The sequence below is a fragment of the Bipolaris maydis genome (genome assembly GCF_028858645.1).
Source record: "Bipolaris maydis strain C4 unplaced genomic scaffold PSV08scaffold_1, whole genome shotgun sequence".
Classification (NCBI taxonomy): Eukaryota; Fungi; Ascomycota; class Dothideomycetes; order Pleosporales; family Pleosporaceae; genus Bipolaris; species Bipolaris maydis.
Genome location: NW_027093857.1, coordinates 1,699,740 through 1,725,890, shown reverse-complemented (window position 1 = coordinate 1,725,890; position 26,151 = coordinate 1,699,740). Strand labels below are relative to the sequence as shown.

General features: G+C 51.7%; 4 protein-coding genes across 4 annotated transcripts; 3 read left to right on the top strand and 1 right to left on the bottom strand.

The window, feature by feature from the left end:
* Positions 1–5: 5 nt before the first annotated feature.
* Positions 6–6,167, top strand: PSV08DRAFT_242637 (protein transport protein sec24; the record flags this gene model as incomplete). The annotated part of the gene is made up of 11 exons (XM_066092288.1): positions 6–198; positions 362–546; positions 1,049–1,074; positions 1,242–1,302; positions 1,543–1,642; positions 1,826–2,427; positions 2,474–2,878; positions 3,173–5,548; positions 5,602–5,735; positions 5,788–5,918; positions 5,974–6,167. 11 exons carry the CDS (start codon positions 6–8, stop codon positions 6,165–6,167), a joined length of 4,407 nt encoding a protein of 1,468 aa, XP_065949967.1.
* A 2,748-nt stretch (positions 6,168–8,915) lies between these two features.
* On the top strand, positions 8,916–11,248 carry PSV08DRAFT_192956 (uncharacterized protein; the record flags this gene model as incomplete). The annotated part of the gene is made up of 2 exons (XM_066091989.1): positions 8,916–9,400; positions 9,463–11,248. 2 exons carry the CDS (start codon positions 8,916–8,918, stop codon positions 11,198–11,200), a joined length of 2,223 nt encoding a protein of 740 aa, XP_065949966.1. The 3' UTR covers positions 11,201–11,248.
* Positions 11,249–12,411: 1,163 nt separating this feature from the next.
* On the bottom strand, positions 12,412–22,631 carry PSV08DRAFT_406541 (dihydrolipoamide dehydrogenase). Its single transcript, XM_066093745.1, has 23 exons — positions 22,353–22,631; positions 22,156–22,266; positions 21,667–21,686; positions 20,291–20,613; positions 20,221–20,257; positions 20,169–20,187; positions 20,013–20,135; positions 19,220–19,982; positions 19,058–19,177; positions 18,692–19,024; positions 18,233–18,658; positions 17,762–17,936; positions 17,627–17,706; positions 17,088–17,570; positions 16,815–17,036; positions 16,239–16,764; positions 16,106–16,185; positions 15,657–15,765; positions 14,678–15,604; positions 14,300–14,627; positions 14,062–14,104; positions 13,038–13,829; positions 12,412–12,902 (listed from the first exon to the last, which is right to left on the bottom strand). The coding sequence occupies exons 1-23, from the start codon at positions 22,421–22,423 to the stop codon at positions 12,630–12,632; spliced, it is 6,384 nt and encodes a 2,127-aa protein (XP_065949965.1). The 5' UTR covers positions 22,424–22,631; the 3' UTR covers positions 12,412–12,629.
* Positions 22,632–22,969: 338 nt separating this feature from the next.
* On the top strand, positions 22,970–25,115 carry PSV08DRAFT_406540 (uncharacterized protein). The gene is made up of 2 exons (XM_014222815.1): positions 22,970–24,637; positions 24,697–25,115. The coding sequence occupies exons 1-2, from the start codon at positions 23,037–23,039 to the stop codon at positions 24,821–24,823; spliced, it is 1,728 nt and encodes a 575-aa protein (XP_014078290.1). The 5' UTR covers positions 22,970–23,036; the 3' UTR covers positions 24,824–25,115.
* The last annotated feature ends 1,036 nt before the right edge of the window (positions 25,116–26,151 follow it).

Sequence of the window (26,151 nt, the reverse complement as noted above, 5' to 3'; positions counted from 1 at the left end):
CGACAATGTACAGAATGTTTCTTACCGCCATTGATGCCTCGAAACAAATGGAGGCCCCGGAGAAGAAACCAAGAAAAATGAGCCTGTACGCCGGAGTGATGGGGATGAGATGTCCGCACACATGGGCAAGTGTCGTACGGCGTGGCATAGATGAATATGCGGCCGAAATCAGGGCCGCAGCATGCAGTCTTGCCGCACGTAGGTTGGACTTGGCGTTTATAGTGACGGGCGCGCTCCACTCCGCTCATTGACGGGCCAGGGTTGCTTGCATGCACGTTGGGTTTCCGCTTGTGGACGCGGCACAGTGTTCGGTAAACACATACTTAGGCCTTAGTTCTTCTGTTAACACCTACTCATTTAGGCTGCTGTGGTAAGGGTACTCTAAGTAAGAGCGGGATTTGCCTAGCATATCGCGGAAAATTATGCCCTGCCCCCCGCCCCCTGGAGACAACGGCGAGGGCGCTTGCGGGAACGCAGAAAGTGAAGCGATTGGCCCGTCTAAAGAAACACCGGCTCGGAGTTGTGGTTGCAGTCGTACCGTACCTTGTATGGATCGGACCGTCCGACATCAGGTGACGCGAAGGAGCACCAGCAGCGGCCTCACAATTTGCATAACAGTGTGTACCAGGTTCCGTGGGGGGGGGGGGGGGGGGGGTTTGTCCAGTGTATATTGTCCGCCGACTAGCGCAGTCTACCTGATACCTTACATGTTCGTATCTCGAGTCATGGCTCCAGTGTGTGTAAGTACTGACATAGCAGAAACCCGCACCATTTTACTGGCCCTCCGCTGGATTGCGACCGAGATTAGGAATTACGCAATTGCGGTATTTCACCGCACGCAGAGTCTGGATTACCCCAGAATTCACGGTCGCAAATATACTGTACTGTCACTATAGTAGGTAAGACCGGCACTTGGAGCGGCACCCGCGACGCGACCGGGATAGCCGTTCATACCATGGAGCCATGGTCGTCCGTGCTCTCGACTTTGCTTTACAGCTCTTCACGTCAACTGCCGTGTGCTTCTTGTCCCGCTGCCTGTCTACTGTAGTACACTACGCCTGGACGTCTGGCCATGTAAGTAAGTATGTACATGCGCATGTACTTGTGTGCCTTGCGCACCAAACTTTGCTGCGCGCCTCCGCGGACGGCATGGCGGATGGATAGACGGCAAACAAGACGCCTCGGTGAATGCCTGCCGTGTTATCGGAGAGTCCAAGACAGATGTTTCTTGCCGCCCATAGCCTGCGACCTATAGCCAAAGGAAGCGGATCAGTCGGCACTCAAAGGAAGCGGCGATGGGCTGTGCGTCTAACCTGCGCGCCTTCCGCTTGACACGACTATGACATCACCGTGTCTGGCGCGACTTCCACAACCACCCCCGCCAGACCCAACTTCATGCAGTAATTCACTCCCCACCAGCACGCCCACTTCAGTATCCTCGCATCTCAGCCTGCCCAGGACGCTTCGTACAAGCTACTGCTCCGCAGTACTACACGGCACTTTGTTCTATTCCCAGCAAGCCTGCTTGGGTAACTTGCCTAGTTATTTGCGCGTCAGCACAACCTAGCAGTTTCGACGTATCCAGAAGATAACTCTATACGTTACACTGTCTGCCTGTTGTTTAGTGAAACTCTGGTACCATGTAAGTCTGGTCTCTTGGCTTCATTTCGCATTGCATCTCTACAGTTCCAAAAATAGAGCATCTGCCACTGATTGCTCCTCGGAATCTGTTATGCAAGAGAGTGCCTTGGCAAAGGGCAAAGTTTCAGCAGGATTGCATGCCAACAATCAATCCTTGTTGCTTTCTGGATTTCGTGTCTTACAGCCGTGGCTGACCACCATGTTCTGTTCAGGAATCGATCGCTCTCAGTACGCTCCAAGAAGGGTAGCGGCAGCGGCGAGAAATCCGCCCCCAAGCACCGCTTCACCATGGCATCTCTCCGGGGCACGCAACAACCAGAGCTTTCGAAAAAGCTGTTCAAGATCATCAAGACCGAAAATCATGCCATTGCGGCCCACGAGGCTGCTGGGCGCGAACGAATCAGTATCGCTCAGCAGCTGTCTGAATGGGGTGAGGCGACGGGGGACGAGGCTATTTCGGATATTTCCGATAAACTTGGAGTATTGCTTGCGGAAATTGGAGAGCAGGAGGATGTCTTCGCACAATCGTTGGAGGATTACCGCAGCGTCCTCAAGCAGATCCGCAATACCGAGAGTTCAGTGCAGCCCAGTCGAGACCACAAGGCCAAGGCATGTTCTAGCGTTCTCATCGGCGCGCAATGTTCTAACAAAACTTTTCAGGTGTCTGATGAAATCGCAAAGCTGAAGTACAAAGAACCACAGAGTACCAAAATAGTTCAGCTCGAACAGGAGCTTGTCCGCGCAGAAGCCCAGAGTTTGGTGGCCGAAGCACAGCTCAACAATATTGTATGCCGATTTGTTTGCAATAAATACCTCTTGCTGACTCTTCCAGACGCGTCAAAAGTTCAAGGAGGCTTACGACCTTCACTTTGCGGCTACCATTGAGCGGGCAGAGAAGCAGATAATCTTGGCGAAGCACGCTCGTCGTCTCTTGAACTTGGTCGATGACACTCCAATAGTACCAGGAGACGCGCATCCTGCATTTTCTGAAGGAGAAACAGCACGTCAGGTTCTCAACGACGCTGAGGACGATCTCCGCCGCTACCAGTTAGAGGTTGAACCCATCCACTCGAATGCAGGCAACCTCGGAGTAGGTGCGATGCCAGGCACTATGACGGCAGGAGCCTTTGTTCCAGAGTCTGCTACCAATGAGGGTACAGCGAGGAGCGAGAGTCCAGTTGGTGTGCAGTACGACAAAGCTGGATCGGCTGCTTATCCGCTGGAAGAAGCAGACAGAGTCAGCGCCCAGCATGAGCAGACGCCTAGACAAGAGGTTACCAACGTGGCTTAATCACGGAGGACACCTATGCGCGAAAGTCTTAATGTTTTAATGAGTAATAACGATGTGATGCTTTGGTCAAATGTGTCTTCTGCCATTGACGTTGATTGCGTTTTCGTGTCGACACGTGTTTGGAAGTGAGATCTGTGTTGCCTGGGATGATGTAAGGGTTTCTCAAAGCAACAAAAAAAGTTTGGTTAGGTGTATGCCTGACGGTTAAGATAAGAACGTTGCACACTTTGTCCCACCTAGTATATCGTGGTATACAAGGGTCTGTGCACATTTTGGTGGGGTTCCCTTAGCGCGGAATGTGCCGTTCCCCAAGAAGACACATCGAGCTATAACCTCACCTCTAAATTCACGCCCAAGTGTGCCAGCCCTGCCATTCTTCCAGCCCCAACCCGCACCTCTTCCGATTTCAAACTCCTGCTGACATTCGACATGGCGGACCGCAAGAAGAGAGACCGCTATGCAGCAGGAACGGGATACCAATTCGGTGCGAATACACAAGAGGCCGCAGCCGCAGCCCCCCCTCCAGTAGCACCAGGCTATGGTGCGCCCGCGTATGGGGCACCATCACCAGGATATGGTGCCCCTGCTGCTGCGCCTGGATATGGTGCACCGTCTCCCGGATATGGAGCGCCTGCACCGTATGGACAGCCTGCGCCTCAAGACCCAAATGCCCTCAATCAGCAGTTCGGACAGATGAACTTGGGTCCAGGACAGGTAGCCCCTCAAGTCCAGCAACCCACAGCGGCTACTCAGCAAAATCAACTGTTTCCCTCGGATCTCATTGCTCAGCCCTTCCACGTCTCAGAGCTGTATAACCCTCCTCCACCGATCAACCTACCAGCCAACGCTGCGGCCACGCCCTCCGAGTTTGCGAACGAATCGAGCAAGTATGTGCGGTGTACGCTCAACACTATACCTACAAACCACAACCTACTCAAGAAGAGCAAATTGCCCTTTGCTTTGGTCATAAGCCCGTATGCTAGTCTGCATGATTCTGAAGATCCGATACCTGTAGTGCAGGATCAAATTATCAGCCGTTGTCGACGATGCCGCGCCTACATCAACCCCTTTGTTTCCTTCCTAGACCATGGTCATAGGTGGAGGTGCAACATGTGCAACCTGACAAACGATGTTCCACAGGCATTCGACTGGGACGCAGCGCAACAGAAGAGCGTGGATCGATGGCAGCGACCCGAGCTGAACTATGCCGTTACGGAATTTGTTGCGCCACAGGAATACATGGTTCGCCCACCGCAGCCATTGTGCTACTACATTATTTTGGACTGTACGCAGGCTGCGGTCAACAACGGTCTTCTTGCAGTCGTGTCGAGAGTGATCAAGGAGGCTCTTGGCCGGATACCCAATGCCGATGGTAGAACACGTATCGGCTTCATGGCAGTTGACAATGGCCTGCACTTTTTCGGAATTCCTCCCGACAACAGCGAGTCTAATGAGCCCCAGCAGTTGGTTGTGTCAGATCTTGACGAGCCCTACCTACCCATGCCTTCTGATCTCCTCGTGAGCCTTAGCCAATGTCGCAACAACATTGAAACTTTCCTGGACCGCCTTCCTGCCATGTTCCAGAACACACACGTTCCTGGGTTTGCTCTAGGGTCAGCTCTTCGATCGGCGCACAAGCTCATCTCTCCGCTTGGAGGAAAGCTCACCGTCATTGCCGCATCTTTGCCCAATGTTGGCCATGCCGCTCTAAGCCCACGAGAAGACAAGTCGCTGTTGGGCACGGGCAAAGAAGGCAGCCTCCTACAGCCAGCCAACAACTGGTACAAGTCCTTCGCGGTGGAGTGCTCAAAGAACCAAGTTTCGGTGGATATGTTCCTCTTTTCGTCAGCGTATCAGGATGTTGCTACGCTCAGTAACCTTCCTCGATTTACGGCAGGTCAGACATACTTTTACCCTGGATGGAATGCGGCAAGACAAGAAGACGTGGTCAAGATTGCGACGGAACTTGCTGATTACCTGTCTGCTGAGATTGGTCTTGAGGCTGTGCTCCGTGTGCGTGCTACGACTGGATTGAGGATGTCTGCGTTTTATGGTAACTTCTTTAACCGGTCTTCGGATCTGTGTGCTTTCCCAGCCTACCCGAGAGATCAAGCAGTGGTGATTGAAGTTGCGATTGACGAAACCATTTCAAGGCCATTCGCCTGTCTCCAGGCGGCGGTGCTGCACACCACTTCGAGTGGCCAGCGGCGGATTCGAGTTTTGACGCTTGCGGTGCCAACGACGGAGAATCTGGCGACGGTGTATGCATCGGCCGATGCGCAGGCAATCACGACGTATTTCAGCCACAAGGCGGTTGAGCGAGCGCTGTCGAGTGGTCTGGATGCGGCACGAGATGCACTGCAGGCAAAGATGATTGAGATTCTGTCAACGTACAGGAAAGAGCTGGCAGGAGGCAGCATGGGGGGTGGTGGCCTGCAATTGCCCCAGAACCTTCGCGCTCTTCCCATCCTGTTCCTGGGTCTGATCAAAAACGTTGGTCTTCGTAAGAGCGCGCAAATCCCAAGTGATCTCCGGTCAGCAGCGCTGGATCTCTTGTCGACTTTGCCGCTGCGCCTGCTCGTGCAGTACATTTACCCGAGTTTCTACTCTCTGCACGTAAGTGGTTTCCCAAGACCAAGTGGTAAGCCATTTTGATTGACATGATTTAGGACATGCCCGATGATGCTGGTGTGCCTGAGCCTACGACTGGGCAGATTACGATGCCGCCTCAGTTGAATCTGTCGAGCGGATTGATTGTGTCGTACGGTCTGTACCTCATCGATGACGGAGTCAACCAGTTCCTGTAAGTGGTTTTTGTAGTGGGGAGGTAGAGCAGGAGGGGCTAACGTGAGTAGGTGGATTGGACGCGATGCTGTCCCGGCACTATTGGCGGATGTGTTTGGTGTTGAAGACCGTACACAGTTGAAGCAAGGCAAGGCGTCACTGCCTATCCTTGACAATGAATACTCTGAGCGAGTGCGAGCTGGTAAGTCAGGGTTGTGGGAAGGAGATTGGGGAGGGAATGTTCTAACGTGGAGTAGTGGTGGAGAAGTCGAGAGATCACAAGTCCAAGGGTGTAGGGTCTATTACGCTGCCTACACTCTACATTGTCAAGGAGGACGGAGAGCCGAGCCTGAAGCTGTGGGCGCAAACATTGCTCGTGGAAGACCGAGCCGACCAGGGCGAGAGTCTTGTGCAATGGATAAGCAAGCTCCGAGAAAAGGTAGGACAGTGATTGTGTGTATTGTATGTAAGAACTGTGCTAACGTATTATCTTTTTTTTTTGCTCAGGTTGTGCAATAAACACTCATGGGTTAAATGTAGGCTCTTGTATTGTATGGCGAAGGGGAATGAAGGGGGGGTTGGCATGGTGGAGTTGGGGTGGGATAGAAAGGGGATAAGCAACGAATGTATGAGTCGAAGAATAGAGCAGTGTAATCGCAGCTTGGCCAAGGATGATGCATGTGCTTTGCAGTAGGGCATTTTGGGGGGGAGCAGAGGCAAAGCAAGTGGGGTGGATGGTTGGGAAGCCAGAAATGGATTAGAAGACGAGTGTGCAAGGCGAGTAGTTTCTTTTTTACTTTGTAGGGCGTGTGCCTGTGCAGTGCAGTGTAGTGTAGTGTAGTGTAGCGTAGGGGTGGGCGTAGTGCAGGCAGGCAGGGACGGAGGGTGATGGGTTGCGTCACATGGCGGGGTAGTTGTAGTTTGTGGTCGAGCAAAGGCGGAGTGGGCAGACTAGCGTAGCAGTAGCAGTAGCAGGAGGAGCGAGTAATGGCGCGTGCGAGGATTGCCCCTCAACACCAAGCGTAGGCCATGCAGCATGCCACCGCCGCTGGCGCCAGCTGGCTTGGCCTGTTTCACGCATCCAGGCGAGTCCCTACCGGCGCACAAGGACTATCATCGGTTTCGACGATAAAGGCGCGCCACGCGAGTCGAGATTGTGCTGCAGGACCAGAGTATGACTTGCTTACACCTACAGGCACTTTGCCCGGCCTGCATACGTAAGTAGTATGTGTGTAGACATGCATGTGGACACTCAGGCACTCACAGATGTATGTACAGTATACTTGTACAAACACATGCCGCCCATGTGCAAGGTGGCGATGGAATTGGCAACGTGTCAATACTTACTGTGCATGGGGGTTTGCATGGGATTCGGGGCCTGTAGTGTGGCAGGGGAGGCGGGGGAAGGGAGAGAAAAAAAAAGTATGGTACAGACGATGGTGAAGAGGCGCAGATGACCATGGCCCTTGCGATCTAAAGGAATCGTCCCGCGTACGTCCGCAGTGTTAGGGTAAGGTAGGGTAGGGTAGGGTAGGGTTACGAGCCAGTGGCCGAGCCAGTTGGGGCCTTGGTCGTTAGCCCTGTCAGCATGCTGCAAAAGGCGTCGACAGAGCATCCATGGCCCACCGCCTCGACAGCCAGGCTCATGAGATGACGAGGCCGCCTTACCCGCCCGTCTTTGGCCAGCAGCAGCAGCAGCAGCAATAGTGGTAACAGCAGCAGAAGCAGCGAGACGGGTACCGGGCATCGGGTCGCTGTGGTAGGAGCCGACAGGGCCAGTCAGTGATGGAGTCGCCCAAGTCCGGCAGAGCGACGGATGCTAGTCGTTCGCTTCGGCAAGGTACAAAGGTACAAGACTTTTTTGTGTGGATCTGCTCTCGAGTGCCCCCCCTTGCATCAGCCTCGCATGCACGGCGAACCCAGGTGCAACTGCTTCGCCGCCGCACGGGCAAGCTCACCATGGCTGCTGGGACCGACAGAGGGCTAGGTGCAGGGTGGCCAGACACGACACGTGAAAGGGCGTGTGGCGGGGCGCAGAGTCGGAGTCGGATGTGCAGCGCTTGTTCGCACGCCTGGCTTACTCTGCCTGCCCGTCGTCTACGCTAGAGCGGGCGTGTAGTATGACTGCGGCCTGCACGTCTGACGGGCGGACACGACGGGGGCCTGGCCGGCTTGCGTGCCATAGGCGGGCCTCGGTGATCTGCACACCAGACGGTCCTGGTCGCCGCTGGCTCACTAATTGCTGTATGTACTTACTTACTTGCTGCAAACCCCAGCCCTTGCTGGTCCTGGTCCTGGTCCTGTCCTGGTCCTGGTGCCAGGCCGCTAAGATGCCGTCCGTCCTGTGCCTTATTCTCCATACTTGCTCGCTCTTGCTACCTGCCTGCCTGCCTGCCTGCCTGCCTACTTGCTGCCGCCGCTGCCACTACCGGCTTCCCAGCCAACCCCTCCCCTCCTCGCATCTAGCCGCGACGCAATCGTGCCTTTGTCTCGAATCCCGCTCTCCTGCATCTCTCCCACCCCCCACTACACCCCCCCCATTCTGCTGCGCCTGCTCATCCCCACTCCCAGCCCGTCCTCTTGCTGCCCGTCTTCCTTCTGCGGCTCCCGTGCCTGTGTGAGCGTGTGCGCTGCGACCCGCACCCCGTCGACGAGGGGCTGCTAGCTGTACCCTCCCCGCCACCTGAGGCATCCGACCACGCGCCTTATCACACTCACCACCCACCCAAACTCCGAGCATCCGTGCTTGCTCAACCTCCACCACACGCCTGGTCCGTCCGCCCACGACCCGTCCATAACAGATCCACGCCGCGACCCACTCGATCCTGTTAACCACACCTGTGCACCGCCGCTCCTTTGTCTTCGCTCGCTGGAGGCAGCGCCCGGATGTTGTTGCAACGCCACTCTTCATTCGTCATCATCCCGTTTCAGCCTTCTGCCGCCCGCTTCAGGAACGCCCGGCACTGTTCCTCTGATCGCGCCGCTCAAAGCTTCCTGCCTGCGTCCTGCCTTCTGTGCCTACGTTAACCCTGCACTCTGTCCCCCCACCCCCATCGCCTCCGCCCATAGTAAGCGTCTTCTCATTGTGCACATCGCGACGTAACACGCGCCCCGTTCCTGTAGACGTGCGCACCGCACATTGCACCACACGCGACAAGAGGACCATCGTCCACGCTGCGAAGCCGCCATCTCCTCCACCATGTCTAGCTTCCAAGCAGTCAACACTACTACCCTGCCCGTCCCGGAGCCGCCACAAGCCCGTCCAGGCGACGAGACAACGCCCACAACACCCCGCCCAAACAACCGATTCTTTGCAGAGCCAAAGCCCGCCGAAGATGTTCGGGCAGAAGACCCGGCCGCAAAGACACCCACACGCAATACATTTGCAGGACTTGCGGGCCAGCGCCCACTGCCATCGTCTCCCTTTACCCCCGCCCGCGAATTGAGCGAAACACCGTCCGCTTCGAACAAGAGCGAGCAGAGTAGAGAGGATGCACAGAAAGCCACACAAGACGTACAGATGGGCGACGGCGACGACGACAAAGACGGATCCGACAACGAGAGCGTCACAAGCGATTCAAACCGGCCGTCCAAGAAGAAGAAGGGACAGCGCTTCTTCTGCACAGACTTCCCGCCCTGCAACTTGAGCTTCACCCGGAGCGAACATTTGGCACGGCACATTCGGTACGTGCTTTGCTGTTCGACTTGTTTTACTCTCTCCTAACGTGCCCCCCTCCCCCTCACAGTAAACATACGGGCGAACGACCCTTCCAATGCCACTGCTCCAGACGCTTCTCTCGTCTCGACAACCTGCGGCAACATGCACAAACTGTCCATGTAAATGAAGACATCCCGTCCGAATCCCTCGCTGCAACAGGCACCAGGTTTCAACGTCAAATACGAACTGACCGTGTACGCCCACCTGGGAACCGCTCGCGTGCAAATACACTGGGCAGCACAGGCGGACACAGTCGTGGCCACAGCAGGAATTTGTCAGCTTCCAGCATCACATCTACCATGTCAAGTGTGAGCGTAGCCCAATCACCAGATATTCGCCGCAGACCCCAACCTCTCGCCATGGCTAGTGATGGTGGTGCGAGTGCCAGAGCACGCCTGTCGCTCAACACAGCAAGTGCATATGATCCGCCCATGATGGGCAGTCCTGGGCCTGTTGAATATGACACACCCTCTAATGCACCTACAACGCCTACATCTGCTACCTTCTCCGCAGCCACTGGTAGCCCTGCTCACTTTGGATCGACCATGCAATCTCCTGCCACAAGCACTTCAAGACCAGTATCCTGGGCTGGACCACCGCAACCAGGACGTCGACAGTCTGTTTCGTCCAATGCAAACCCAAATCCCTTCGCTGGCCCTCCTGGACAAGGCCCTCCTACCTACATTACACCTCTGCAATCGACAGCTCCTCCTACATACTCCGTACAAAGCAGTGCATACGCTAGCCCTACCGTCTCCAACTTCTCCGAGTCCAAAGGTGACTCTAACGCCGATGCAGACTGGAGGCGACGAACTTGGCATCCGGGAACCTATTCTGGCCCTCGACCAGCGACGAGTGGATTGGGCTATCACCAAACGCCTGACGCTCCACGACCATTGTACACCTCGCAGCCTGCAGCCTCACAGACTACCAGACTTCCGGGCATTGAGAGCTTTGATCATGCTCCGCCTCCGCCAACACTACCTCGACGTCAGCCCAGCCCGATGCAGGTGGATGCTCCTGGCCGCCCATTGACATACCATGCACCAAGGGAACCCCCGCCAAATCGGGGCCATCATAAGCGAACAAGCATTTCATGGGAGATTGATCGACTGAACATCGCCGGTCCGGGTTCGCAAAGAGAGCAATGGTCGCAACAGTATCCCGGCAGTGCAGGCCGGACAAGTACCGCAAGACCAACGACAGCCCCGCACGGTTACTTCAGTCGACAGCCGGCCAACCTTCAGCCTATCCAGATCCCGTCGATAAACTCGTCACCACGGACGTCGCAGGAGCAGCCTGAGACTCCACGAAAGAGCAAACGACAAGCCTGGTACAATGGGCCCATGAGTCAACCACAGCGGGCAATGCAGCGCACATCACCTGAGGATTCTAGCAGTAGTGAGGGAGTGCCGACACCAGGGACCATGATCGACTATCACCCCGCTATTGTCCATAGCAACGGGTACGTGGAGGCGCCAGTTGTTGTTGAAGACCACAAGCCCACGCCCGCGACATCCATCATGGAAAGGCCCCATCCTTTACACGCACAGCCACATCAACACTACCATAGCCACAGTCTCTCGAGTTCTAGCTCAGGCTATCATCCACAGCGTGAGCCTTCCGAGCGGGGACCCGTGACGTTCGGTCCATCGCCCGCCCAGCCGAACAACAATAGCAATAACAGCAACAACGACATGAGACGACTGGAAGCGCTCGTTGCCGTGGCTACAGGGGAACAGCAAGCCGTGGAGCACCGACACTGAAAGTTTACAGTAGATTGATTTCGGCAAATTCCACCTTTTGTCTTTCCCCCCCCCCCCCCTTCTAGTTACTATTTGTCATGTCACAGACATCTACTACATCCACCCAAAAAAAACCTTTTTCTCCAGCCAAGAACAACGTCGCCATCATGATCCATGATGATCTCCCGCCAGATAACGCTTACGATGTTTTAACGACCAAACGCAAAAAAAGAAAAGGATGACACATGACGAATTTCTCTCTCTCTCTTTTTCACTTTGTTCATGATTGAAACGTTCAAATCTTTACATGACATGAGAAATTCACAGTCTTGCTCCTATAGCATTCTCTGCAAAACTACGGTTATCTCTCTTCCTCTCTCTCCCTCTCTCTCTCTCTGTCTCTCTTTTCTGTTATCTTTTTCTTTTAGGGTTTGCTTTGCAAATTAGCCATTATTGGGTCCTTACTATGTCCTCTTCGTTCGGGTCCACCCCCCCCTTCCCCCCTCTTCGAGAATTCGATCATCTATCCTATCTTTACCTTTTGTTTACCCATTTTGAGTTGCTGCAAAACCTGTGTTGGCCTCGAATATTCCTTGGGATACCCCGATCCGGCATTTTTTTTTTAGTTTCCAATCATTTCTGTTGTTCTTTTCTTTTCTTTCTACATATGTCCTCATCTTTGAGTCTTTTTTTTTGGTCTTTTTTTGGAAGCTTTCTAGTTTACAGCGATTGGTTTGGGTCGGTGTTAGGGATTATACCAAATCGTACACCAGCGGGAGTTTTTTTTTTTGGTTTTCTTTGACTGTCTTTTTTTTTTTTTGATGGGATTTATTGTCTTGCGCATTTTTTTTTCCATGGTTTGCTTGTGTCTTTTCTTTTCTTTTTCTTTTTCTTTGACTATATTTCCGGCCTGTGTTTTTTTGTTGAGTTGGGGGAGGCTGGGCTAGGATTTATTGGTTTTGGAAGTGGAGGAGGGAACTGGAATACTTGGACCTCTACTTAGTTTATTAGTTTGGTTCTTTGGAACCCAGGTTGAATACGTCTGTACATATTTTTTTTCTTGTTCCGTGCCCACTACATCTCCCCCTCAGGCTATTGCATGCACACTGTCTGTGTTTTAGTGAATATTCAGCTCTTGTCCTAACCCGCGACCAGTCGTGTTCAAACGCATGTGATGTTGCCACCTACCATGTACAGGTTTATTAGCTTGTTTGCTAGAGAGAGAAAAAGACTGAACAAGGAAAAGTCGTAATCATTACTTGTCTCTTTTTTTTTTCTCTTATCATCGGGAATATCACTCTCCTTTCACTGCCGCATATCCATCATGCGCGCAGAACCATCCAATTGTGTCTTGATGCATATATCGTACACTAATCTGCACTTGTGCAACTCTACTCTGGCTTACGAGAGAGAAGAAAAACCAAGAAAAGAGTCCTCTTCCAAAACTCCCTTAGACAATCGTCTCCAACTCCCGCGCATAACCCAGCGTATTCTCAATAACCTGATCGCTCGTAACGAGGATATCCTTGCTCATGTAATCATCCTCCTGCTGGGGGAAGTATATCCGTCCATCCTTCACTACCCATCCAGATTCCTTTGCAAAGTTGACGACGCTGCCTTCCGAGTCGAGGAAGAGGAGAGATTTGGCGTCGGAAATGGGTATGGAGGGGTATGCGCGTTCGCTGCACGAGGCGATTTCCTTGCGTATGGTTCCGATGAGAATCTAAAACCAAACAAAAAAAACGAGTGTTAATCAATCAAGTCCTTTTTTTATCTTCTTTCAAACCCTCCCTTTCCCTCCCTCAAGGGCAAGATCCGGTGGAAGGAGAGGAGGGGGGAGGGGGGGGGGATGACGTACCTCTGTGAATAGCCCAAACTCCTCACCCGGCACCCTCTCGCTCTTCGTCTCAACCCACACCTTATCATAGCTACCCTCCATAAGTGCCTGCTCCAGCCTCACGGGATACTGGATAAACTGGTCAGCCTCAAGCTTCGAGCCCGCCTGTGCAGCCGCCACCTCGAGCGTCTCAAGCAGCGTGTGGAACCCCGCGTAGTCGCCCTCACTCAGCAGCAGCAACAGGTACAGGCCCGTGACTTTGCTGGAATTGCTGCCATCCTTGGGCAGTGTGGATTCCGGGAGGGCGTAAAAGGGCTGCAGCTGCTGGAAGTAGCGGGTAAAGGACTCGGTGTCTTTGAGGCGGATCGAGATGATGGCGCCGAGCTCGAGCGTCTCGCGTGCTAGCTGCAGGTGTTTCCGTGGCGTCTTTTCTTGGGGGATGAGGGCGTTGAGGTTCAGCAGGGCGATCTTAGCTTTGCCTAGTAACGATGTTGATTGCTGGTAGTTGTGCGACTTGAGCGTCTGGTGGAGCTGCTGGAGCACGCTGGAGAGTTCCTTCTCGGCCATGGTACGTGGTGATTCTGGTTTCTCGTTTGATGATACAGATGGTGAATAAGAGGGCGCTTGTATGGGTTGCAGTAGTCGAATGAGTGATGTGGTGGTGGTGTTGTTTGCCGCGGCGGGTGGAAGCTTCGACCGTGTACGTCGGGGGACCGTCGGTGTCGGAGGTGCTGCTGGGCTTAGCGTCTGGGGGCTGACCAACCGCCACGCCGTATCGTAACCCTCAAACGTTCGATAACGAATGTATGCCATCTTTTACGCATATGTCTACAATAGCGAAAAAAAAGAATACATGAATACAACAAGAAATAGGTACGTTCTAAGCAGCTTATATTAAAATTTCAGCCTTGTATTTCATCACAGATCAGGCACCGATTTCTGCAGATGACCAAAATGGTCACACTGTCTCAGAAGTCCCGAAATACTATTGGCGATTCTAGAGTCCTAGTACTAGCCTACCTGTTCTTCCGATACTGCAGCTGACATCACTTGAGATACTTTTACAGCCTGTGATTTGTGTGATTCCACTAGGCTTATGGTGTATTAGTCCATGTTTCGTTATAAAGATAGAGGTTGCCCCTACCAAACTGTTATACAAAGCAAACAGGTGTGTCTACCCTAATTTGACAGACTAGCAACTCAAATACGTGTTAAATTGCTACTGGAACCTGAGTGTGGGGCAAACTAGATCGGTGTGGCCCATCTATCTTCTCCTGCCAAACCTCCCCTTTCCGCCGGTCCCTGTTTTCCCCTTGATGTTCAGTCTCCGATAATTTGCATTGGCTGTAGCTTTGATTTTCCGGGCAGCTGTCTTTATAATGCTTTCCTTTTTCGGCTTCTCGTTTGCTTCTTGTGGTTTTTTCGTTACTTTCCGTACTTTCGGAGTATGCGACACGTCGCTAGCATAGTCTGATTCATCGTCCACGTCTGAACCAAACTCGTCCTCTATGTCTGCTGGTACTTGTGTCTCTGGCACACGTGTCTGCTCTTCAACATCACCATGTGTTTCTGGTGCTGGCGTTGGCTTTGGCTTAACAATGTTCGGACGCACTGAAGATGGTTAGTTAAAGTACTTGCTTCAAACGAAAAACTAGCCATACTTATCACTCGTCGTGTTTGCCTCTTCATTCCCTTCTTCTTCCATGCCCTCCGAGGTTTGCCATCAGGGCCCAGTTCCGGTTCTTCCTCGCTCTCTTCTTCGGATTCAGCACCCCGATCTGGACCCAAGGGCATCGGCGCTTGGCTGTCTTGCACTAATAGTTGCGGTACTCTGGATTTCTTTGGAGCCACTATGCCTTCTTCTTCCATTTCCAGTTCTCGCATAATATCCGCCTCCTCATCAAGCTTATCATCCTCATCTTTCTTCATAGCCTGTATCATAGCAGTCAAACTGCGCCCTAGCCCCCGCCGCTTCCATGGCGCTGGTCGAGGGGTTGTCTCATCTTCCTCGTCAATTGCGCCCAGAGCATTGTCTCTTCGAAGAAAAGCAGGTGTCGCTAACCCATGCATCGTAGAGGACGGTGTTCCTTCCTCATCTAGTCTTCTCTTCTTTGGTGTAACGAATTGATTGAGCAGAAAGCGCTTTCCGGCCGATAGCGGTGTTCTCTCTCCTCTAGCTCGAGACTCCAATAATGCTTCGCTTGCTCCATCTTCCAACCCTTTACTCGGTGTCTGTGGTACGTTCAATCCCACTTCTCCAAGCACAGTTCTCGATTTGGTAGGTGTGAGTGCAAAAGGCAGCTGATCAAAAAGGCCTAAGACTATGCCATCGCGTTGCGGGGTTGGCCCGATTACGGCAGGCCCTTGTGGTGAAAGGAGATCAACCGCTTGGGTGACGTTCTCTGAAAGCTCATCCTCCTCCCTCTTCCTTTTCATGGGCGTAGTAACAACGGTCTTGGTTGCTGCTTTTGTCGTGGGTTCTGTGTCGACGACTGCATTCCGGCTTCTAGTTTGCTTCGAGGGTGTTTCCGGAGCTGCTTTTCGTGAGAGTTGTGCCCTCAACTTGCTGTATTCCTTGTATTTCTGTGCTGTATGTTTGTTAGTATGGTTCTAGTATGTCTTTATCCAGAGCGTGCATACAGATCTCGGCATTGGCCTTGATGTCGTCGCGTCCCGCCTTTCGGCCATGGTTCTGGGCTGCAAATTTCTTCTCCCAGACTTTGAGGTCTTGTCGTAATGTAGTGCAGCGCTGTTCAATGTCGTCGTTACTCATGGTGACTTGCGTAGAATCGTATGGGCAAAAAGTAAGCAAAAGCGGGCAAGTGAGAAGTGTAATTGATGGCGACATCAAATCGCGGTACGCGTTACGTGCACGCGACAAGACGCCGCTAGCAGGGGTATCTCAGCCCTACCGGCTCCACATCACATGTGCATCATTCACTAGCATTTAATTGGCGAGCATGACGCATCAGATGTATTCTACAAATATCATTCATAACTCCGCGCTCACATGCTTGAGAGCTTGAAGGTCATGTCGCTGATACACAAAAGAAAAGCCTGACCGAAATTGGGGGAATCTAGTAGTGAACAGCCTTGTCATAGGTGGCCATGGCAGCCTCCTTGAATGCCTCAGCAAGAGTGGGGTGAGCGTGACATGTGCGCGCAACATCTGCATAATCATTAGTACTAATTCAAGAATAGTTGTGATCTGATTCAACTTACCCTCAGAGCTAGCGCCGTATTCCAGTGCAAGCGTGCCCTCTGCAATCATCTCGCCAGCGTTGGGACCAATGATATGAATACCCAATATCCGGTCGGTCTGAGCATCTGACAGGAACTTGACGATACCCTCAGTATCGAGGTTGGTCTTGGCTCTTGAGTTGGCAGTGAAAGGGAAAGTTCCAGTCTTGTACTTGATGCCAGCCTCCTTAAGTTCCTGCTCGTTCTGGCCAACCCAAGCAACCTCAGGGTGGGTGTACATAACAGAAGGAATGGCGCCGTAGTTGACGTGACCATGGCCCTTGTGGATGTACTCAATGGCAGCGACAGCCTCTTCCTCAGCCTTGTGGGCAAGCATAGGGCCGAAGGTGCAGTCTCCGATGGCGCGAATGTGGGGGATCTTGGTGCGGTACTCCTGGTCAATGATCAGGCGGCCCCTCTCATCGGTCTCGAGACTGATGTTGTCCAGACCGAGACCGGAAGTGTATGGGCGGCGACCGATAGCAACGAGGACGCAGTCCGCATCGAGCTTGGCATGTCAGCACCACAATCAGCTAGTGTTGCTCAAAATCGACTTACAGTCTCCTCCTTTCCACCCTTTGCGGCCTCGACGCTGACGTTGACACCAGCGCTGTGAACCTCACCAGCAGTAACCTTTGTGTTGAGCTTGAACTTCAAGCCCTGCTTCTGAAGGATCTTCTGGGTCTGCTTCGCGATTTCGTTGTCCATGCCGGGGCCACCAATCTGGCCCAAGAACTCAACAACGGTAACCTCAGAGCCAAGACGCGACCAAACGGAGGCCTACATGCGGTTAGTATAGTCGACTAAGAGAACGACTAAATATTCCCTTACCATCTCGAGTCCGATGATACCACCGCCGATGACAGTCATCTTCTTGGGCACTTCTTGTAGCGCAATGGCGCCGGTGCTTGTGATAACCTTCTGCTCGTCGATGGTCAAGCCCGGGAAAGGAGTGGCCTCAGAACCAGTGGCAATAAGGATGTTCTTTCCACGGACAGTAGTCTCGCCACCCTCAGTAAGGTTGACGGCAATGGTGTGCTCGTCCTGGAATGCACCAGTGCCCTTGATGTACTCGACGTTGTTCTTCTTGAAAAGGAACTCAATTCCCTTTGTAAGACCGGAAACGGAGCTCTCCTTAGCCTTCATCATGGCAGGGAGGTTGAGCTTGACATCGCCGACCTCGATTCCGCGGCTCTTGGTGTCGTGGAGGATCTGGTGGTAGAGATGCGAGTTGTTGAGGAGGGACTTGGAGGGGATGCAGCCGACGTTCAAGCAGGTTCCACCCAGGGAGCCACGCTTTTCGATGCAAGTGACCTGTCCGCTTTCGTCAACCTTGTGATCTTGCCATTGTCCGGGTGTGTCTTGCTAACCTTCATGCCCGCCTGTCCAGCCTTGATAGCTGCGACATATCCCGCAACACCACCGCCGATGATGACTAGGTCCTTTTCCTCTATCCAGCGATCAGCAGATGTACCAAACCAATGCCGTGCATTAATGCGACTCACCAGCTTCCGACGCATATCCACGTCGTAACCGGTTCTGGAAGTAAATGTTGGATGCGCAGAATGTGCTTCGGGTGACGGGTCGCGACGCCCGTTGAGCGGCGCGGGGTGCCAGTGAGCGGAACATGGTGAAGATAGCCGGAAGGAACACAACCAAAAGAAGCCGTGAGGTGTACGGCTGGGATGACAGGCGTCAATGGATGGGGCGTGGGATGGCAGATGTGGTTGAGCTTTTTCGGAGCTCGGCTGGGAAGGCCTATGCGGCTTCCGTAGGGTCAAGGGTGGCGCCAAGATGACAAAGTGCCTCATGTTCAACATCGCCTCCTGGCACCATACTGCATTTGTTCTTTTATAACTCTATTATTAAACATACAAAAGAAGGGTATTCTAATCAAACACTTAGTCTTCCGCCAACGTGGTAGTAGCTAACACTCTAGTCAACATGTCCATGACGGACTTGCACGCCCACCGCACTGTTTCCTTCTCCGCTTCCTCGACAATCTCCGTCTTGCTGACTGTCTTCTTCAGAAAGAATTGCAAACCGGCAATCATTTCTGGTGCTTGATCTGCCTCTACAAACACCTCTCGGACAGCCCGTTCGTCACGCTTGTCTTTTGTCTTGGATGTCTTCAATGCCTCCAGAATGGTAGTAACAAGTACGACTTCAACAAAAGTCTTGGTTTTCGGCTGCAAGTAGGGGAAGTTGAGGTTCTTGAGACTGGTAATTGGCATGGCTTTGCGGCCAATTAATGTGCCATATAGTTTGCCCTGATTGACAAGCTTTCGAAGGGACGTGTCAGTGTCCGTTTCATCATCATCGTCAGAATCGTCCGCACCATCTTGCTTTTCTCCTAAACTCTTGAAAATATCCCAAAGAGCGAATTGAAAACTCTTGCGAGTCTTGTGGTCGGAGCAAATCTTGCGCGCAAGTACAGTGTAGTAAGGGTTGTAGGTCTTCTCGGCGCCCGCACAATGAACAATGACTCGTGGTATCTCTGCTTCTTGAGACTTTTTGAGATTGAGCTTGTTCAATCGTATTTGTGCATCCTTGAAGTCGCTGGCAGACATTATAGAGATGAATATGGCCCGCCGAATGTCTGTGTTCATACGGTGCTCACGAGCAAGCTGCACAAGATCAACTTCACTATCGTCGCCCTCGTCATCGATATGTGTCGTGGTCAGTTCGGTTTTCCTGTTATCATCGGCCGGCTCCTCATTTCCTGGTTGATTGCGCCAACTCGCTCCGACAAGCCACCACTTCCCTCTCTTCTCAGTATCTCTGATATCCTTCAGACCAACCCGTAGTGGTTCGGTCGCCTTGAGATTCCGTGAGTTCAGCGTACCAAGCTGCTTCTTCATCCGGGTTGTATGTTCTCTCGATATCGCCGAGGAAGCAATGCCAGTCTTCATCTTGTTGTTCTTGAGGTCGTTGATTGTTTCAATCATGAACTTGGTGCGGACCGGCAGGTTGTTTTGGCCAACCTTGGCAACAGACTTCTGGAGAAGAACAACAATGTCCTTGAGAGAGGTTGGGTCGTCTTGGCGTAGCTGTGGACCAGCTGCCCGGACTATCCTTAACAGAAGTTCGGTGTTGATTTCAGTAAGCTCGTCGAGAAAGAATCGAATGTAATCAAAGACAATATTGCTGCCAATGACCTGGAACGTATACAGCTCTGCCACAACGGATATGAGATTCGATGTCTGCTTTCCAGAACCGTCCTTATTCGCCTGATAATGTTTGTCAACTTCAGCAACAATCCGCTCTACCATCTGTGCGCCGAAGTCTGGTCCAATAATTTTGTAGATCGCAGCGATAAAACCGGCGTGCAAGTTTAAGAAAGTATCCAGGAGAGCGGTGGGATCTGATAGCATTCCAATCAATAGATCGACCAATGTGTTGTTGACGTATCCGCGGGGGTTGTTCTGGTAGATAGTCTCGATTTCGCGTAAAATGGAGAGTATGTTGGCTTCTGAAAGACGGTTGAAAAGACCTTGTACCTGCCTCCGAAGACGTAGCAAAGCCTCTGAATCCGATGAAGGTGGTGCTCTGAGCGCGGGTGGTATATATTTTGTCGGCTGGGTATCCGGTGCTACAGGAGCAACGTATGGATTTTCTCGTCTCTTCGGTTGCTCTGGCTCAACCTCTTCGGCATTGTCGTCCTCGGAGCCCAAATCACTCTCCTCGTCGTAGTCTGTCTCATCTTCGTCATCAAATTCTGCCTCCCTTAGGTCCAAGTCTTCATCAGAATCAGACGATTCTGAGTTGTCGTCGTCTTCTTCATCCGGCTCCTGGCCTAGGGCCTTCCGTCTCTTGCTTGCAAGCCAGTCGTCATCTTCGTCCCTTTTACGCTTTGACGGCTGAGCACCCTCTTCTTCGCTAAAGTCCCCGAGATCTCCAAGGCCCTCAAACAGGTCATCGAGACCATCATCTGCTCCCTTGGATTTCTTCTTGCCCTTCACACCTAATCTTTTTTCCAGTGCAGCAATTTCGGCATCATCCTGGGCTAGTCTGTCTCTTGTGGCGCGTGATACTTTCGCAGGCGGAGGCGATGCTTCCTCTGACTTTGAGGGCTTTGTCTTGAGTATGCCTTTCAAAGGTTTATGCTGCTCCTTCTTCTCTACCGGCGGCGGTGTGGCGTCTGATTCGATGTTGTCCCAATCTATCTCCTCTTCCTCGTCCTCATCTCCTGATTCGGCTTCATGACGCGGTCCTCGGCCATTATGTGGATGTTTTGGCGCAGGCTTCCTGCCCTGCTTATTCTGTCGCTTTTTCTCTACGCGATCGGCTTTGCGCCTGTCTTTGCGATTTAGTGGCCCAGTACGCGGTCCTTTGCGCTGCTTGTTGTTTGCTGGATCTGTAATTGTTTAGTACTAAAATTATGCCTAGCTACCGTCTAGCATTACCTCCAAGTTGGTTCCGTAGCTCTACGGGCAATTTCGGCCCTCCGAATGTTTTGCGCATGTTGTGGTGTTTGAGGCGGTTGGTTGTTGTAAAAAAGTTCGAGGGTCGGAGTTTAGGTGAGATTTCCCCGCGTCTCCGCCTCGCACTGACGGTAGACATCCCACTATGCAACCTACCACCTCCATGGCGCGACTAATATAGCACACAACATTCACAATGGGGCGAGAACATTTGAGCAACGATGAGGTGTGTGATATTACATGCATGCAGTCATCTTCTCTATTCTAACACTTGCTTAGTTCTTTGCAAAACTCGCCAACCTCTTCGAATACACACGAACAAAAGGCCACGGCAGCGTCTACCTTGTACAGAAGCGCATGACATTCGGTACCACTGCCACTCCACCTCCAGCCAACAAGGTCGCCGATGATCCATTATGGGACACCCATCCTGAAGACTCGCTGCCTGTTTTGATCCGCGCGCACAACAACAAGAGCGACAAGAAAGCAGGGACAGGCAGGAAAAACATCGACAAAATAGAATTGAGCACAGTGGTAAAACCGGAAGACCTGGAAGGATTCTATGCGCGATATGCTGAGGCATGCAAGGCAGGCATGAGTGGATTGAAGAAGCGAGACAAGAAGAAGGCGAAGAAGACCAAGAAGAAGAAGAAGGTGGAGACGAAGGCATAAGTGCGAGAATGTCTTGCTTGCTCATGCACCACACAGGAACGTGGTTCAGCATGTTCATGAACAGCGTCATCATTGAGGTCAGACATGGAAACGGGCATTATCAATGATTCGAAAGACGCCAGACGACGAGCTGTTCGACAGACATCCAAGTTGCGGGGTTGAGAGAGAATGTGCATCAAAGTTTGGCCCAGCAGGAATTGCTTTAAGATGCCAATTTATCGCGTCTATCGCAGACGTTATCTCAACAAATTACGTTACACTTCGAGCACGCGCCTTCATGCCTCACACGTCTTCGCTGAATCACAGAAAACTACACCTTCGATGGTGCTCTCTTCTTGAACATTTTCAAGTTGAGAGGTAGTGGCTGTCCCATCCATGTCGCGCGTTGTGTATGGTCCCTCTCTTCGTCATCAGTATTAGGATGAATCAGTGCTGAAAGTGGACCTCTGTTGATTACTAGCCAAGGAATAAATGCACCAAATTGCTCTAATAATCGTTAGTGAAGGCTCCAGCTTCTAATTCAACAAGCCATTACTTACGTGGAGTGAAAATGTTAACCTCGAACATAGCAAGAGGATGAGGTCCGATTGGCCGATCCCACACTCGATATATGCGCAACTCAGGGACTGTTTTCGTTAGAAACAACCGGATTAAGGGAGGATGTTAACATACACTCGCGACGTATACGCTCCCAGAGCTCATTGGCAAACTTTGTTTCTTCTTCGTCACTCTGGAGATAGTAGATGTGAACACTGAAAACATCAGTGATTGTTTGATATATTATTTGAGCTAGTAGTACTCACTCAAAACCTCCACGGATGCCATTTGTAATAGGGGCTACGAATAAATTATAGGCATCGCTTGCCTTGTCAGCTGGTGGGTTTACATAGGATTTCCCATCCTCAGATTTTTCGCTGTGACTATATCAGCATTTTCCAATCGCATTCATACCGCAAGATTTAGAATCGTAAACACTAACAATATGGAAGATATAACCTACTTGGGTAATGGCTCACAGTTTTCGTAGCCTTTAAGAGGGGATTCGTATTTGTATAGACTAGGGTCAGCCATATTTATGTTGTGTATTCAGAAAGAGGTTTCTTTTAGTTAGAACGAATGATAAAAGCTGTATGTTATGTACATGTACATTGTAGTTTATATGTCTCTTAGACTAGTGCTCAGTTGCCAGGCCAATTGTCTTATTTGTCAGCGCGGAACCAGGGCCGCCTTTAGTACATACTATAAGGAGAGGGCTCAAATGTCTACTTGAGAATACTTACAGGCTATTTTCATGTTGCGAAATAAGTGAACTTTACTTTTGAAGTATCCGAACTTTGGTCCTTGGAAGGCCGTCGTCATCAAAAGGTTGTGGCCATGCAGCTAAAGTCAACAAGACGCAACTCTCAGGTCAACTTAAAACAGGTATCTTTTTACAAAAAGCAATCAAATGCACACATAAAACACAATGCATGATCCCAGTCTGTCAACATTAGCCTTGATTGATAAGGGAAATTGGGTAATTGGCCTTATCGATACATATAGTGCTTCACGTACCTAGACTGTGCACGGAGCCTGTGGAGGGGTTCCATTTGAGTCACCCCGCGCCCACTCAATATTATTCCGACAACAGCAGACAATCTGCGCAACACCCCCCAAAGACGTCTGCACACCAATTGCCGTCACCATGGCCCAGCCTACCTACTACATCGACGAGGATGTCGGTCAGGATATCGCAGAACAGACGGGCGACGAGTCATCGCCCTACAAATCTCTCGGATATGCTGTCCTGACTCGCGGCGAGACTCCCAAGTTCCTTACCCGGAAGAGTGTTACTGGAGAGGTCGCAGAGGGTGCAGATGCGTCCTCGAGGTTAGAATGGAAGGAGGTTGCCAAGTCTGCTATGAAGAAGGCTGTCAACTATGCAAAGGCACAGAAGAAGAAGGCCGAGAAGGAGCAGGGACAGCTTGCGCAGCGCTTGAAGGAGGAGGCAGACCGCAACAAGGTCCTTGACGAGGCCAAGAAGGTCGTTATAGAAGAGGACAAGAGTCTCCCAGAGGCGATCAAGATCAAGCTCGACGACACCGACCCAAAGAAGATCACGCTAGGAGATGGCAAGGATACAAAGGGTACACGAGTACGAGTGTTTGGTCGCGTACACCGTGAGCGAAGACAAAAGGATGTCATGTTCGTCACCTTAAGAGATGGTTACGGCTATATGCAGGTCATCTTCACTGGCAACCTTGCAAAGACCTACGACGCTCTCACTTTGACTCGCGAAACCAGCATGGAGATTCTCGGAGAGTTGAGGCAGATTCCCGCTGGTGCCCACGCTCCCAACAACCGCGAATTGCACGCCGACTACTACAAGATCCACGATGGCTGGAAGGCAGCTGGTGGCGACGATGCCATTACTAACAGGGTATCAAAGGACACTGAGCACGCGACATTGCTGGATCTGCGACATCTTACTCTACGTGGAGAAACTGCATCCAAGGTCATGATTGTCCGTGATGCCGTTGAGTTTGCATTCAACCAGGTCTACAAAGAGCTCCGACTACGCAAGGTCAGCCCGCCAGCGCTTGTCCAAACCCAAGTCGAGGGTGGTGCCACGCTCTTCAAGTTCGGCTATTACAATGAGGAGGCCTACCTTACTCAGTCTTCTCAGCTATATCTTGAGACATGCTTGCCATCCATGGGAGACGTATACTGCATCGAAAAGTCCTTCCGTGCTGAAAAGTCATTGACCCGTCGTCATTTGGCTGAGTACACGCACATTGAGGCCGAACTCGACTACATCAACTTTGACGACCTGCTCACTCATCTCGAGGAAGTCATGTGCCGTGTTCTAGACGTCACAATGGCTGATCCCGTCGTCAAGCAATACATCATGGACCTCAACCCCGAGTTCAAGGTCCCCGAGCGCCCATTCAAGCGCATGAAGTACCAAGAAGCCATCGATTGGCTCGTTGAGCACAACATCCCCAACGAAGATGGCGAGCCCCACAAGTTTGGCGACGATATAGCCGAAGCTGCAGAGCGTAGGATGACCGATATCATCAACAGGCCCATCTTCCTGACACATTTCCCTACGGAGATCAAGGCTTTCTACATGCTGAAGGACAAGGAAGACCCAAGGGTAACAGAAAGTGTGGATTGTCTGATGCCCGGTGTTGGTGAGATTGTCGGAGGCAGCATGAGGATGGACAACTACGATGAGTTGATGGCTGCATTTGCCAGGGAGCAGATTGATCCTGCGGCATACTACTGGTACACTGACCAGAGGAAGTAAGTTTTGCATCCGTTCAAGTCACCCAGCATTTTACTAACAGCCTTTTCCCCCTCAGGTACGGCTCTTCTCCCCACGGCGGTTACGGTCTCGGTCTCGAACGCTTCCTTGCCTGGCTATGCAAGCAACACACTGTCCGCGACTGCTGCCTATACCCACGCTACTTCGGTCGCTGCAAGCCTTAAGCCAGCTTTTGTTATCAAGTTTTCTTTTCTTTTTCTATTTCCTTTGAACTTCTTACGCGCCTGCCTGATTCCTATCCCAAGAATTATAGGGTCCCAGTCAAAAAGGTCTGAGTGGTGTGATTTGATTTGCAGCAACCCTAGGCTTCCTGTTGCCTTGCCTTTTTTTTTGCCAGCAAAGCCCTTGTATCACGTCACACTAGGCAGCGGTGAGGGACGAATCATATAGTTGAATCATAGCACCCAAGTCAACTTGTTCAGCATAGTACATGCTCCTTGGTTCTTGTTGATTCCATCTTCATGGATGCCTAAAGTTCCCAATCGTGTTCATGTGCTTCTTTCCCCCTCCTTCCACGCCCCGTAGTGTCACGGGATGCATGCAACGTGTCAGGCTTGCGGTGAACCCAGTGAATCCCGTCAGACGGCCCACCTTTTTTTTCTTGACCACCCCTGATCGACAGTCGAAAAGCCTCATCACGGCAATGACGACAACACCGCATAACATGCAATCAAGTTTGGAAGCACGAAACACACATAGATAGATGCAATGGTCCAGGGTCGACCCGTTCTGCCATTCGCAGCACCAGTTCACGAGAAAAGCCTAAATAACCCTTTTCTAAGGTATCCATCAGTGTGTCTCCTTCCCCTCGTCCTCGTCCTCCGCCAAGAAAAAAAAAGATGAAGTTTGATATTCAAGCTTCGCAAGTAGAGTAGTAGCAGTAGTTGCCTATTACCGGCAGTCCCCCTCCCAACTTGCTTTGCTCGGTAGAGCCAAACGCCAGATAGAAAACGAGAGAGATGTTTAGAGAGAGATAGAAAAGAGGAAGTGGACAGTGCCAAATCCCCCATCTCCCTTCACTCACTTCCCTCCCTAAATAGACTAAAGATGTATCAAAAAAACATTGGCCCTTCCCGCCCCGAATCAAAACTCCTACGCTATGCAGTTGTGGTACAGCGTTCAAAAGCTTCCCATTTCTGCGAAAAAGATGTTAGGCTCTAAGCAGTTGGGTGAGCTGTTTGTACCGGGAAAAAAATCCGTATGGGAAAAGTAAAGCGCTAAGTTGCGCGTATCATGGTACTGTAGCAGAGAGAGAGAGAGAGAGAAAGGGAAAAAAGAGCCGACCCAAGTTGAGGAAAGCATACGCAAGGCAAACAAAGAGCTTTTTTCTGTTCAAAAGGCACGAGAGGTGTTGACGTGTCGGACGAGGACCGTGCCGCGCGTCCGTTGGACGAACAGGCTGTCGTGTTCGAATTTCCAAGTTAGGCAAATGAGGCTAAGCAGAGCGACGCCTCGCCACAGCCAATCCTGCTGACGATACGCTACCTTGGCA